The sequence below is a fragment of the Podarcis tiliguerta genome, assembly GCF_965153285.1.
Source record: "Podarcis tiliguerta genome assembly, chromosome: 13".
NCBI lineage: Eukaryota > Metazoa > Chordata > Lepidosauria > Squamata > Lacertidae > Podarcis > Podarcis tiliguerta.
The window spans coordinates 17,843,682-17,857,445 of NC_139546.1; the positions used below are offsets into that span (position 1 = coordinate 17,843,682).

At 42.4% G+C, this 13,764-nt stretch overlaps 1 protein-coding gene across 1 annotated transcript in view; it reads left to right on the plus strand.

Moving 5' to 3' along the window:
* Positions 1–13,764, plus strand: part of LASP1 (LIM and SH3 protein 1) — a 53,309-nt gene that overhangs the window by 15,415 nt on the left and 24,130 nt on the right. The window contains exon 3 of the mRNA XM_083408264.1: positions 12,685–12,769. Coding sequence (XP_083264390.1) covers positions 12,685–12,769 — 85 coding nt within the window. The remainder of the gene's footprint in view (positions 1–12,684; positions 12,770–13,764) is intronic.

Sequence of the window (13,764 nt, forward strand, 5' to 3'; positions counted from 1 at the left end):
GCTAGCCCCCCTTGTCTTCACAACTCTGTGAGGTAACTTAAGCTGCCTGTGTGTAACTGGCCCAAGGTTACCGAGTTAACTTCATGGCTGTGTGGGCATGTGAACTCCTTGGACAATGCTGACTCAGAACTCTTCCATCTCTAATTTTTCCATTTGAGAGATTGTATAATTCTCTCTTCTTCAGTTCAAGGATTCTTAATGTATGAAAAGAAACATCCTGCAGCAGCTCCGTTCCATTTGCCCTCCCCCCTTCAAGCTAAGACTGATTCAAGTGTGAAGGGGAAACTTCCACAAGCTAACATTATATCTAGTTTCTCCTGTTATGCTAGTGCAGTCCTAGCATAAAATGAAAGCATCATGTCCAAAGTGTTGACTATTAAGACATAAAAATGCCATGCGCTCAGATTTTTTCAGTAATTGAGTTTTATGTGACTTCATGTATACAATACTTCAGCTTTCTAGCTGTTTTGGAAGTACCGTATTTTTCGTCCCATAGGACGCACCAGCCCATAGGACACACCTAGTTTTTTCGGGGGGGAATAAAGGGGAGGGGAAATTCCTTTATTTCCCCCCCAAAACCAGGTCGGGGAATACAAACCAGGTCGGTGAACAGCAGGATGGCGGCGCTGCGCCTCCCCGCTGTCCCCCGAGTTTGTGGGGCTGCTCGATGTCTGCCTGAAGCGCGGGGCACTCTGCTTCAGTTCTCCCCGCACTCCGTGCAGCAGGCTGCTATCCGCAGCCTAGGGAGCCCTGCGGAAACTCCTGCAGGGCGCCCTAGGCTGCGGATGTCTTCCCGAAGCACGGAGCTGCGCCAAGCCCTGGAGCGCAGGCAGCTCCGCGCAACCCACCGGAGCCCGGTGCGACTTCGCGGAGGGCTCCGGAGGGTTGCACTGAGCTGCGCCAAGCCCTGGAGCGCAAGCAGCTCTGTGCAACCCTCCGCAGCCTGGCGTGGCTTTGCGCCGGGCTCCTGAGGGTTGCACAGAGCTTCCTGAAGCCTGGAGAGCGTGAGGGGTCGGTACGCACCGACTCCTCTCACTCTCCAGGCTTCAGCGAAAGCCTGTATTCGCCCCATAGGATGCACACACATTTCCCTTTCATTTTTGAAGGGGAAAAAGTGTGTCCTATAGGGCAAAAAATACAGTACCTTAATTTGGAATAAATGGCTCACCCCAGTTTTGATTTTGAGACAAACAAATGTTCTGCTTTAGGTGTCATTTTACTAAGGGGTTTGGGTTACGTACATGCTGTATTGATTACATTTAAATATGCAAACCTCTGAAGGGCGTGTTAGTATAAAAATTATTACTTGTGATGAAAGAAAACACCTCCTTTAAAACTTCTGTTTTATGTGACCCAGAACTAAAGTAGCTTCTGCAAAAAGTGTGTTTATAATTCCATTGATCAAAATGAGCCTCTGCTGGTTTGCCAGAGGAGGCTGCAGGCTGGAGTCTGTTCCTGTTGCGATGCAGCTATGTCATAGGATCAAGTAGGCTAGGTTTTTGCGGTTTTGACTAGTTATAATACAGTAGTGGGGAGGGGTGTAAAATCGGGCTCTTCATTTCTCACATACATTTACTTCAGAAACAAAACATACCTTGTCACTAGTGAATGCCTCATAATATTCTACAGAGCAACAATGCACACTATTGCATAAAAGCACACTTCATTCTCTACATCTCCAGTTTACTAGTAAGAAGAGGAAAGTTCAGAACAGAACCTGATTTTTCTGCACAGAAGCAGCAAAGTTTCCTAGAGTTCTGGAACAGGCTATTGTCAGTCCACACTAAAAGGAAGTGGGTGCTGGTAATGAATTGCTTGAATGTGGTGAATCTGGAAGGCTGACTTATGTACACTCCACTGAGCAGACCTCTTTATTTCTTGAAATGCTGTAGAATAGATGGCAGGAAGTGAGTGGCCTAGTTGCACAGTTATTTCCTCTTCCCCCTGCTTGGAAGGAAGATACAGCACTCCTTTCTGCAGAACAGCTGCTTTAAAACGGTTTTTGTCTGTTTATTTGTTGCGACTTTTGCTGGATGAATTAATACTATTGGATGACTACATTTCCGTGTTTCTTTCAGTAGCATCTATTTCTTGTTTCTCTGTTTTGGGAAACTAATATATGTGGTTCCTTTTAGTAGAAGCGATTTATTATCGCCATGGAGGGGGAAAATGCATGACTGGTTTGCCTCTTTGGTGTCTTTTATCATCATTCTTAGACTCCATGTGGCTGTCCCCATGTCCTTCCCTCTGTTTTGCAGTTATAATTGCACATAGGAAGTCAAATGCTGTGGTGCTCTGTAAGATCAGCACTTTTAGGTCTTTGCCCTCTTTGGGTGCATGTTCAAAGGATTTGTTGTATAATCCTCAACTGTCTAGTGCTATTTCTCTGATTTGAATATTGCAGCTTTTTTATTTGCATCCCTGTTGCTCTTAAAAATGGCACTGTACTGGGGAGATCTTATTACTCTGTTGTGCTGCTGGAGTGCTAATGTTTGATGAATGCTATTGCTTGATGAATGAAGAAAGTTGTTTGGAAGAAACCATCCCAGAAGTGATCTTCTCTTCAGTTCCGTACTAGCTTTGCTGAGAATCCAGGCTCTTCCTTCCATCAGTTATCACTTGGCAGCAACCATTACATCAGACTGTAGTAGAGAAGGTGCAGAGCCACTCTATCAGTACAGTGGACCCTCTGGTTACATTACCTTCAGGTAAAGTAACTTTCAGGTTGCGAATGTGGCAAACTTCCAGGTTTCGCCATATGTGCAGAAGCGCTATATCGCACCGTGCACATGCGCAGAAGTGGCACCTCTAGCTGCGGACTTTTCAGGGTACGAATGGACCCCTGGAATGAATTAAGTTCATATCCGGAGGGTCCACTGTACAGCTAAGAGACCAGCAGCTTTTGGCTTATGTTCTTGAACTCTTCAGTCCTAGCAGGTCATTATAGGAACTTGTAACTAAGAACTTGAACATGGATTTGCCCCCCCTCCCTTCCAATCCATTTTATTTTTGTGTCAATTTTTATTATTCTTTACTTTAGATTGTAAGCCTGAGGATAGGCACTTTCTGTAGTAAACTGTAAGATGCTCTGGGAGCTTTTTTGACTAAAGAGTAGGATGAAAATTCTTTAAATATATAAAATTGTCTTCCTCTTGGAATGGTATTTTGGGAGTATCATCTCATCTCGAACCTTTCCTTTAGGTGAAGGTTGAGCCTGGATTAGTCACAAACAGCATGTATGACTTGAAATTGATTCTCACTAGAAATCAATATGGGAATTGTTCAGTTGCTGGTGGTGAATAAAGAATACTTTCATTTCTAACTCAGGAAGGAAATGAATGATTCCCAAACTGAATCAGAATCTATGATTAAATTGTATGGAACTTGCAGGATGTTAAGGTTATCAAAGTCTGGCTCCTGAGCTGTATACGGGTCTTTCTGGAAAACTATGGCATTTTAACACACACGTTTAGTTAAGAGTGACTATTTGAAATCTCTCCATTCATGAATCTGTGCTCCAAGTTAATCTGCTGTATTATTTATTGGATTTATATTCTACCCCCCTTCCAAATCAACCTCGTAGCCTGCTTTTTCAGTTCTTGAAAGCTTTTTCTCAGAAATGGCAAGCCTTCATACAAATGTCACATTTTGCAATGCATGATGCTAATGATTTGCTTTCAGTAGAGTAGGAAGATTTTAAATAGCTGTCACTTACCTATTGTGTCTGCTTCTAGGTAACTGTAAAAAACTTGTCATATTTTCCAGTTTTGTTTTCCGTTTTAAATACAGATCTTCCAGTATACAACCCAATGTCATATCTGCACCTCCAAAGTATTATAGGATGTGTGGTGTCAAGCATTTGGTCAGCAATCAGCATTCTTCCCACCTGTTACTTTGTTTTCTTTCAACCCCTGCTTTGGAGCCTGCCTTCAAGAACTTAGGACAATGGATGATATTATTATTTATTTGACTTATTAGTTGCTTTTTTGCAACTTACAAAGGAGTTGCTGATTGCACAGTATTATATGAACTAAGACTGATCACAAGCACCTGCAGTAAAGATAAAGGTGGAAATGGAAGAACTTTCATATTTAATTTTTTATCTAAAAGCTTTCTAAAGTTTCATGTGGAAATACATTTTAGTAATGAGGGTTGAAGTGCATCACATTTTTAGAAAATGAAAAGGCCTTGAACTTTTTGCATTGTTGTTAAGCCCCTCTACCTAACTTAACATATTTTCCCCAAATTTTGCGCACACTCAGATTAATTTTCTCCATTAAAGAGTTCCTCCTCAGTGTTCTGAAATGTGTGCAAGCCAGTTTGTGACTTAGGGAATTAATACAGTACAGTGGTACCTCGGGTTAAGTACTTAATTCGTTCCGGAGGTCCGTTTTTAACCTGAAACTGTTCTTAACCTGAAGCACTACTTTAGCTAATGGGGCCTCCTGCTGCCGCCGCGCCGCTGGAGCACAATTTCTGTTCTCATCCTGAAGCAAAGTTTTTAACCTGAAGCACTATTTCTAGGTTAGCGGAGTGTGTAATCTGAAGCGTATGTAACCCGATGTACCACTGTACTGGGAATTTTCTCTTTACTACCTTTTGATACATTATAAAAGTGTGTCAGTTTCATCTCTTTATCTTGTGGGGAGGGGGAAAATGTAGGTATACTTTCATAACTAGCTTATTCAATAGAAAGTGAGCAATACAAATTCTCCCCCCCCCCGCCGCCCCTTGCTATGAGGTAGCAAGAAGTAGAATCTACAAAGGCTGAAGGTGGACATTTGCTAAGTGATATCAGATGATAGGGGAGGGTTTTGGGGTTTTTTAGGAATGGCATAAGTATGGAAGTGAAGGCCACATTTGGTTGGTAGAACTAAGAGGTAGGAGCCACAAAAATGGCTTATGTTATTGAAGACCACGTCACTTGCTAATTAAAACATTTAAAATAACTGCAGTGCATTTACTGCAGTTCTTGTGTCTTGAGTTCTGGTGCAGATGAGATTTGCTTCTGCCTTATTCTAAGCATTTGTATTCATGCTAGCTATTCAAGAGTTTCATGGCCACTCTTATTCATATTATGAAGGAGAATCCAAACTTTTCCTCCTTTACATTTGGACTCATTTTCTGTCTCTTGCTTAGTAATTATGGTAGCAATATACATTTTCCACAGAGCAGTTTTCAACAACTGGTTCTGCCAAAATAACTTGCTGCTGTTCACTTGGGCCTCTTACTGAAAGTGGCTGGTTTTGGGTTTCCCCCCAAATATTTAGTCTTCTGGCCCTGATTCCAAAAATTCATTGCTAATGCCAGTACTTAAGTATCTTTTGAGAAACTGAAATCTATGTGGACATGCTGCATTTAGTAAGAAAGTATCTTTGCTCTAGTCTAGGTAGGCAAACTTAGGCCCGGGGGCCGGATCCAGCCCAATTGCCTTCTCAATCCAGCCCGCGGACGGTCTGGGAATCAGTGTGTTTTTACATGAGTAGAATGTGTCCTTTTATTTAAAATGCATCTCTGGGTTATTTGTGGGGCCTGCCTGGTGTTTTTACATGAGTAGAATGTGTGCTTTTGTTTAAAATGCATCTTGGGGTTATTTGTGGGGCATAGGAATTCGCCCCCCCCTTCAAAATATAGTCTGGCCCCCCACAAGGTCTGAGGGACAGTGGACCAGCTCCCTGCTGAAAAAGTAGGCTGACCCCTGCTCTAGCTGTTAGGTCAACCACTGACAATGTTCCTACTGTAAGGATGAATTTCCACAGTGACTGTTCACTGTTAAATCCATTACGCTGCCACGTGGGTTGAAGTATTGATTCCAAACAACCCTGCAATATGTGAAACATTTAGCAATCAGAATAATTTTTTAAATTATGAGCTAGTATCAGACCCTTACCCTTATTGTTTCCTTCAGTAGTTTATGAGCCTATGCCAACTTGATATGTACAGGAAACAATTAAATGCTGGTGAAACTGGGTGTTTTTGATGCAGAAGTTATTTAGAGAATAGAAAACTCAGTTTAAACATGAATGTTTTAATTCCTGATTCTGATAAGCCAAGTCTGTGGTTGTGAGATTTTCCCTTGCATTACACTGCAAATACTCTTGAACTGCAATTATTGGCAGCGATACTAGGATTTCAAGTACCAACTCCCAGAACTGAATTGTACATCTCTTTAGAATGCTAACAGATCTCTTTGGGGAGTTTGTGTGTTTGCCTGTTTGTTTGTTTTTTTAAAAAAATTCTTCTGCACCAAAACACGTGGCCACTACTGGGAACCAGTGGCGTAGCGTGGGTTGTCAGCACCCGGGGCAAGGAAAGTAATTTGCGCCCCCTAACTCGTGGATTCGCGCCCCCTAACCCTAACCCCCAGATGTTGCGCCCGATGCGGCGGGCACCCCCTGCACCCCCCACGCTACGCCACTGACTGCTGCCCAGATGACAGCCCCCCTCTCGGCCTCACTGATGAAGGTGTTCCAGGTGCCATCCAACCATGTTGGGGACTCCACTCGGTATTTGTGTAGTGTTTACTCCTGAGCCTTTTCTTCTCTCATAGAATCGCAGAGCTGGAAGGGACCCAAGGGTCATCTAGCCCAACCCCCTCAATGCAGGAATCTCAGCTAAAGCATTCATGACAGGTGGCCAACCGACCTGTTTAAAAACCTCCAAGGAAGGAAACTCCACCACTGGGAGATCTCTCCCAAGGCAGCAGATGTTTAGGATAAGAGTTTTCTTTCTCCTAGGTGGGCTGCCTTTCCAGGTGGACAAGCTCTTCTGCCCAACCAGAGGCTACTCAGGAGCAAACCACATGGAAGTTAGGGTCAATGTGGGGGGTCGGTGCCCCCTGGGACTGGTATGGCAGGAGGGAGACAAGCGGTAGGGGGGCGCCAGAGCCAAAGAGACTCCGCAGAACCAACTCAAACTAGTTTTGCCCTTCTCCGCTGAGTTCTCCGAGGGGGAAGGAAGACGCGGGCCGGCAGGCTGTAGCCGGCCGCCGGCGCCTGTCGAACCGGAGCCCCGATCGGTCCCGAGCATCGCGCCTCCTCCTGGACGGGCCCGCTCTCCTCCCGGCTTTGCTGCTCCACCTCCTCCTCCCTGCTGCTGCTGCGCGGCTCTTTTCCCTCCCGCTTCCTCGAGGGGGGCCGGCCAAACGGAGACGACGATCCCTCACCCCAACCAAGCCTCGATTGCTTGTCCCTTCCCTCTGGACTTGCGCCCCCCCAAATGTTGCGCCCGGTGCGGCTCGCACCCCTGGCACCCCCCACGCTACGCCACTGCTGGGAACCCCCTTCTGGAACACAAGCACTGGAAGTGGTTGCCATGACAAGCTAAGAAATTTGGCTCTTCATAGCAGCAACATAAAGCTCACTGCACAACCATAAATGTTCCAGTGTGTCTGTCTATAGTCTGTATCTTTGGTAAGTTTCTTAAAAAAACAGGTTTGAATGAACATCTGGTAGCTGCCTTCCATAGACTCTTTTCTCATTGACAAGCAAATACTGACAGTTAAAATGTCCTGATGAAACCTATATTTCCTCTCTTATTTGTCCCTTTTACTCTGTTATTGCTGGCTTCTGCTGTATCTTGCTACCCAACAAACAATGAATGGTAGCTAGACTGCAGCAGCCACCCTTCCACCTACCCCACAAATAATATTTAATTTAAAAGTACAGTGGTACCTCAGGTTACATACGCTTCAGGTTACACACTCCGCTAACCCAGAAATAGTGCTTTAGGATAAGAACTTTGCTTCAGGATAAGAACAGAAATCGTGCTCCGGCGGCGCAGCAGCAGCAGGAGGCCCCATTAGATAAAGTGGTGCTTCAGGTTAAGAACAGTTTCAGGTTAAGAACAGACCTCCGGAACGAATTAAATACTTAACCTGAGGTAGAAAAATGCATATTGAGGATAACCAGATAAATATAGAAAATTAAAATACACTTTAACCATATCCACCACTTAGACTTGTTAATTATAAATCCACTGTGTATGCTCAGGACTTCTCTCAACCTAGAAATACATGTGCACCAAGGTTAGAATATGTTGATATATAGACTAGCTGTGGCCATAAGCTTTAATATAAGAGACTGCACCACCCAAAATGTATATCCCTGCCAGCTCCAAGGAAGTGCTACTTGGATTAACTACTGCCAATTAGACAGGGACTAAAAGGTTACCTTAATTTTATCTAACTGAAATATAAACCAAATATAACCTAAAATATAAACGTCTAGAAGATGGCTGTGTGTGCCAGCTTTGATTGTTTCTTGCAGAGTTGATGTTTGTGGTGCAGTACACTATTCAACGTCAGTATCATACCACCTGGCCCAGTCAAGACACATGTTCAGATTTAGGCTTGGAATTGGTTCAAGAGGAGCAATTTCTCAAGCCTCCCACTTAGAATCTTAATACTACAGTGGTGCTCGCAAGACGAAATTAATTCGTTCTGCGAGTTTTTTCGTCTTGTGAATTTTTTCGTCTTGCGAAGCACCAATGTGTATTGACGGTTTCCCATAGGAATGCATTGGCAGTTTTTTAAAAAAGGCGCAAGACGTTTTTGTCTTGCGAAGCAAGCCCATAGGGAAATCCGTCTTGCGAAGCAACTCAGAAAACGAAAAACTATTTCGTCTTGCGAGTTTTTCGTCTTCTGAGGCATTCGTCTTGCGAGGTACCACTGTACACTTACTACAGACCCTGCATGTTTCTCTAACTGCTGGCAAATTTTTTTTTAAAAAAAAATCAGATGTCTTGCTTCCACCTTCCCCTCTGTCACATCTGAAGCAGGATGTGAATGCAAGAGCACTCTCTCTACTTGCATTCCTCAGCAACTAGCACTCCCATATGCCACCTCCAATCCTAATGGTAGTATACAGCATTACAACATAGAAGAGTTCTGCTGCAGATTCACGAAAAGGGAGAGCTAGACATCTGGCTGTTTTTGGCAGCAGATGCAGGTTTAACTTCAAATTTGGCCCTAAGCTAATTGGAGCAGAGAAGTGACAAGGATTCAAAATGGCAGCCTTCTGTCCACATGATGATCCTGCTCTTCAGGGATTTCAGCTTGGGTTCCTAGCAATCTTGTTACACTGTATTACAAGATTGCCTTGAAAGGGATTCAGAATTGCAAAATCACTTAGCATTTTTATGCTCTCATTAACCGAAAAGGAAATGTGAAAACCATATCTAACTCTAATCCACATACTGTATTGAGATGCTATCTTAATTTCATTCATTGGCAATTATTCTTTGAAATACTATTTCTGTTCCATATTACATATTGGGGCACTGAGTGAGAGTGGTTTGCTACAAGGCTGTAGCTGAAGAACTAAAACCTAAATCTTCAAGGTCTAATGCTCTTATGTGGGCTCAAGCTAGCTATCCCTCCTGTTCTGTGACGATACTGTGTGTGTACGCAGAATATCTCGCTGCTCTAAGCGGGTTAACCTGAATTGGGATTAAGGGGAATTTTGGGGGTTTATATTTTAGGGCAAACATAGGAACTGCATAATTCTTGCTCATGCATTAGCCTTGTCAGGTTTGCAGGCTAGGAGATGGTCTTCAAGCAGGCAAGCTGCTTTCTGTTTCACCAGTACTCAAAATCATAGTGCATTGTCAGACAGCCCTTAAATTAAGGCACATTTTCCACTTTTTTTTTAAAGGGTGGTTTTCTGTTCCCCTTCCTATTTTCTCCCTTCAGGATTAGACCTCTCCGTAGATCTTATTGAATAGCATTTAGCTGCCACAGTTTCACTTCATTTCTCTCTTCCTCCTTTACTTTTTAATATGTGGGCTGTAATACCCTTAGCTAAGTGGTCCCTTCTGTGTCATGTCACCCAGTGCAATCTACCGCTGATGTCCTTAAATTGCACAAGAGGGGGCCATTCCCCTCTCCTTCCCAGAAATAACAGCATGGCGTGGAATTGTATACTTTGTACACCACAACTTGTGGGGAGGGGAGTGCTGGTACTGAGCATGCAGTTGCTTGCTGCTTGCTTATTTTGTAAGCACAGTTAAACATATACTCATTCTTAATTGGTCTTTCTGAGTAGTCTGTTCTATTTTTAACCCTGAATTTCCTGCCTTTCTGCTACATTGTGCTCACAGGTTATTTTTCATCCTTGCTGTGGCTAGTGGCTTATCTTTGTGTGGTATCGGTGGATAATACTGTGATGTTCTGCAGCTTTGCAAAGGTGTGATATAGAGGTCTGCATGTGCATAAACTTGAATGTAATAAAATCCAGTGGGTGCTTTGAAATCAGAAAGGGCAGGGGGCTCTCTGCTCCTGGAGTATTTAACTTCTACTGGGTTCATCCAGAGTGTTAAAAGTGGAGGTTATCCAATGAGCGGAGGCTAATTCTCATCACAAGAATATAGTGGAACTTTATATGCCAAGAAAGCAAAACTGGCAGTGCTCATGAAGGGGATGGGGAAAGTGATTGGCTGTTTCATCGGTGTGGCCCAAGGACAGATGAGATTCACAGAGCCAAACAGTTCTATGTAGACTGCATTTTAAAAGGCCTCTGAATTTTGCATCAAGGTAACCCAAATGTTGTGGTGCAAAAGAATTGTGAATATTTGTAGATCCTTGCTTGTTTTATTTTGCTAGCTGTAAAGAAGGGTGCTAAAACCTCCGCTCCTTAGCAACTGGAATCGTGTTCATGTGATCATAAATTCACCAATCACTGGCTGCATTTTCAAACTTTACACATAAGGGCTAGAAATTTGCTTTCAAAGAAAATGAGCCCTGAGCTAAAGATTCTGCACCAAATAACTTTGCATTTCTGCAGGCATGTTCTTCTAAGTGGTTTTGATTGGCCACAATGCCCTCTAGGTTGGAGAACCTTTATTTTTGTGCAATGAAGGCACAAAAATTGTCCAACTATGTAGATGTAGGCCAAATAACAACCATTAATTTCCCCAAATTATTGCAGTTGCAAGATCTCGCTATTCTTTTTTTTTTTTTTTTCTTTTTCGGTTGTGTGCTCATTTAAGTCAAGGTTGTGGGGCATTAAGTATGCGGAAACAACCACTGTATACCCACATGTAACATCCTTCTACTTTCTGAATTTTTAGCAGACTGATGCTGACTTTGCAATCATGGCTAAATGTTCTGCATAAGACAGCTAGGTTCCCCAGAAGAAAACAACAATTAGAAGTCAAACCAGAAATAATTTTATTAAATATATTTCAAGATAACAATCTGGATTTACATAATAATAAAGAATTAACATGCCAGTTACTACAAGCAGTGAGACACAACATAACCAGACACTGGAAACACCTTTCTGGCACAATGATAGACAGTTGATACAAAGCAGTTTGGGAAACAGCCCTCCTTGAAAGATTAACAAATAAACTACGGTTGACTTGTGGGCAGATCAAGAAAAATGGCTTTACACTGTAATTTCTTAACATACCCCAGTATTCCAGAAAATAAACAACCCATCAGCATTTGGCTTAGTCTGGTTTATCTAAATTTTAACTTAAACATAAATTATTACCTTCTGTTTGAACCCCCTTCCCACATTCATCAAAATACCAATGCTTTATATTGTTTCATTGGTAACATAAGAGGAAAAACACAACCACAAGGGCTCCTGATGAGGTGTTTAGTTGTGCAATGTTGAATGTTATCTGTTAACTCTGTTGTATCCTGTTCCCCTTTTGATTTTGTTTAATCAGTTCATGAACCAAGAACCTATATATTGACCACTAATAATGAACCATACATTGTAGATATTACTGCAAATTTATTGTGCCATTTTTGTGATATACAGATAACATGAGAAGACTTGGTCTATTCATTTGTATTATTTATCATTCCTATGATCCTTTTAAATAAAATCCAATAAAAAGTTGTTCCAGAAGGGAAATGCTATGAAAGCGAAATTTATGGATTAAAGTTTGAAATGTATCCCTTATTTGCCAAGCACCTTAGATATATGTGAAACAGGTCCCCTGTTGAGCTCTCTGATTTGTTGGCTCTTCTGGAGGAAGAATCACATGATAGTTTTATGCTCATGGAAGCTAAATTCATGATACTGTACTAGGTTAGCCTTATGCACATCTTCAGTGGTTTTGCACATAGAGTCCCCTCTGAATTAATGGACCAATGCTTAACTTAGCTACCAAACAGCAGGGATTAGGGAAGCATTGCAGGTTGTTTGACAGATTTTGACTGGCCTGATTTGTCTCAGTCGCCCCCAGCTGCTTTTACACTTGCCTCTTAAGGTAGGCAATGGATAATTGCATCTAAATTTGGATATATTTAAATGAGCTAAATTGTGGGGAGAGGCAGAAGTACAAAACTTGCCAACTAAGGGTATAGTTTTCACAAGGTATCTGTGCAGGAATACAATTTATCTGCTCTTACTTCCTTCCCTACTCCCTGGATTTTGGTACACTGTAGCTGAGCCAATTCAGTGATGTCACAGACGCTACGTCAAAATTTTCCTTTAGGTTTTTGCATTATTCCTATCAATCTTCCACAATCTTAGGTGGACAGAGGTACCTTGAACAGCTGAGTAAAATCCACAATTGGTCTGTTTAGGAGCAAGATCATAGTGGCACAAACTGGAGGGCAGCTGATATGTATAGAGACTGTGCTGGTGTTGGTTTCATCTAATCTGGCCAAACCAGATTAAGAATGATTCCTTTTTAACACAGCCTATTTTTTTTTCCTCTTTGCAGACACTACCCAAAGCAGTCCTTCACTATGGTGGCAGACACTCCAGAAAACCTGCGCCTTAAACAGCAGAGCGAGCTTCAGAGTCAAGTAAGGCTATTAAAGTTTCTTCACATGTTGCTTACTGTACTGCTATATTCTCTCAGTTACAGTATTTTCCTCAGTGATCTTCTGAAAACAGCACCCAAAGAGGATGTGTGTATATTCAACCTCTTTTAAAAATAGAACTCTCTCCTTAGCTGTCAGAAAGGAAAACTACTAAAATATTGCCTGAGGAAATGAAATTATCAAAGCTGAAATGAAATTAACAAGCTCTGACAAGCATCCCCCCTACAAACAGATGATATTTATGATCCAATAATTGATGGACAAGAATTTGAAGCACCAACAAAAAAAAGAAAGAAGCAGCAGCAGCTGAGGAATCTGGAGAAATGGAAGGAGTTGCAGATTAAAATGTACCCAATAAAACTGCTCAAAGTGTAAAGTGCAGGCTGCAAGTGTGCAGTAATTAGGTGAGCAAATAAGTTGTGGTGTAGCACACAAGCCAAGCACTCTAGAATATTATAGTCAAGATGGGGATAAAATGAAGGCGGAGCAGTATGGCCAGAAATTAAGTGGCATTGGGGGATGAGATCAATGAGTTTCATACCCTGAACAAAGTACTGGCTGCCATAGTCAACTCTGAGGACTACAGGACACAAATTAGTTTTCACATAGCACACTCTATCTTGATCATAATGGCACCTCAGGATGCATTCATCCTTTAGCCTGTTTCTTCGCTGTAAGTGGGTAGACAAATAATCTGCTGCACAGGTTTGTTGGAAGGCTGGGCAAATGACTGGAAAGCTCTTTGCCTGCTAGAAATGCGAGAGAAGGTTACCAGAGCAAGAATAGAATCTGGGATGTTGTACATTGTGTATAACATCAGTGAGGAACCTTTAGCTCATGGACCTAATTAGTGCTAATTTGGCCCATGAAGCTGCTTCCCCCAAACTGCACGTACCTGATGTTATATGTGATGTCATGTGTGGGGCAAGTAAGTATGCAGCTGCAAAGGAACTATCAAGAGCATACTTTGTTTCCGA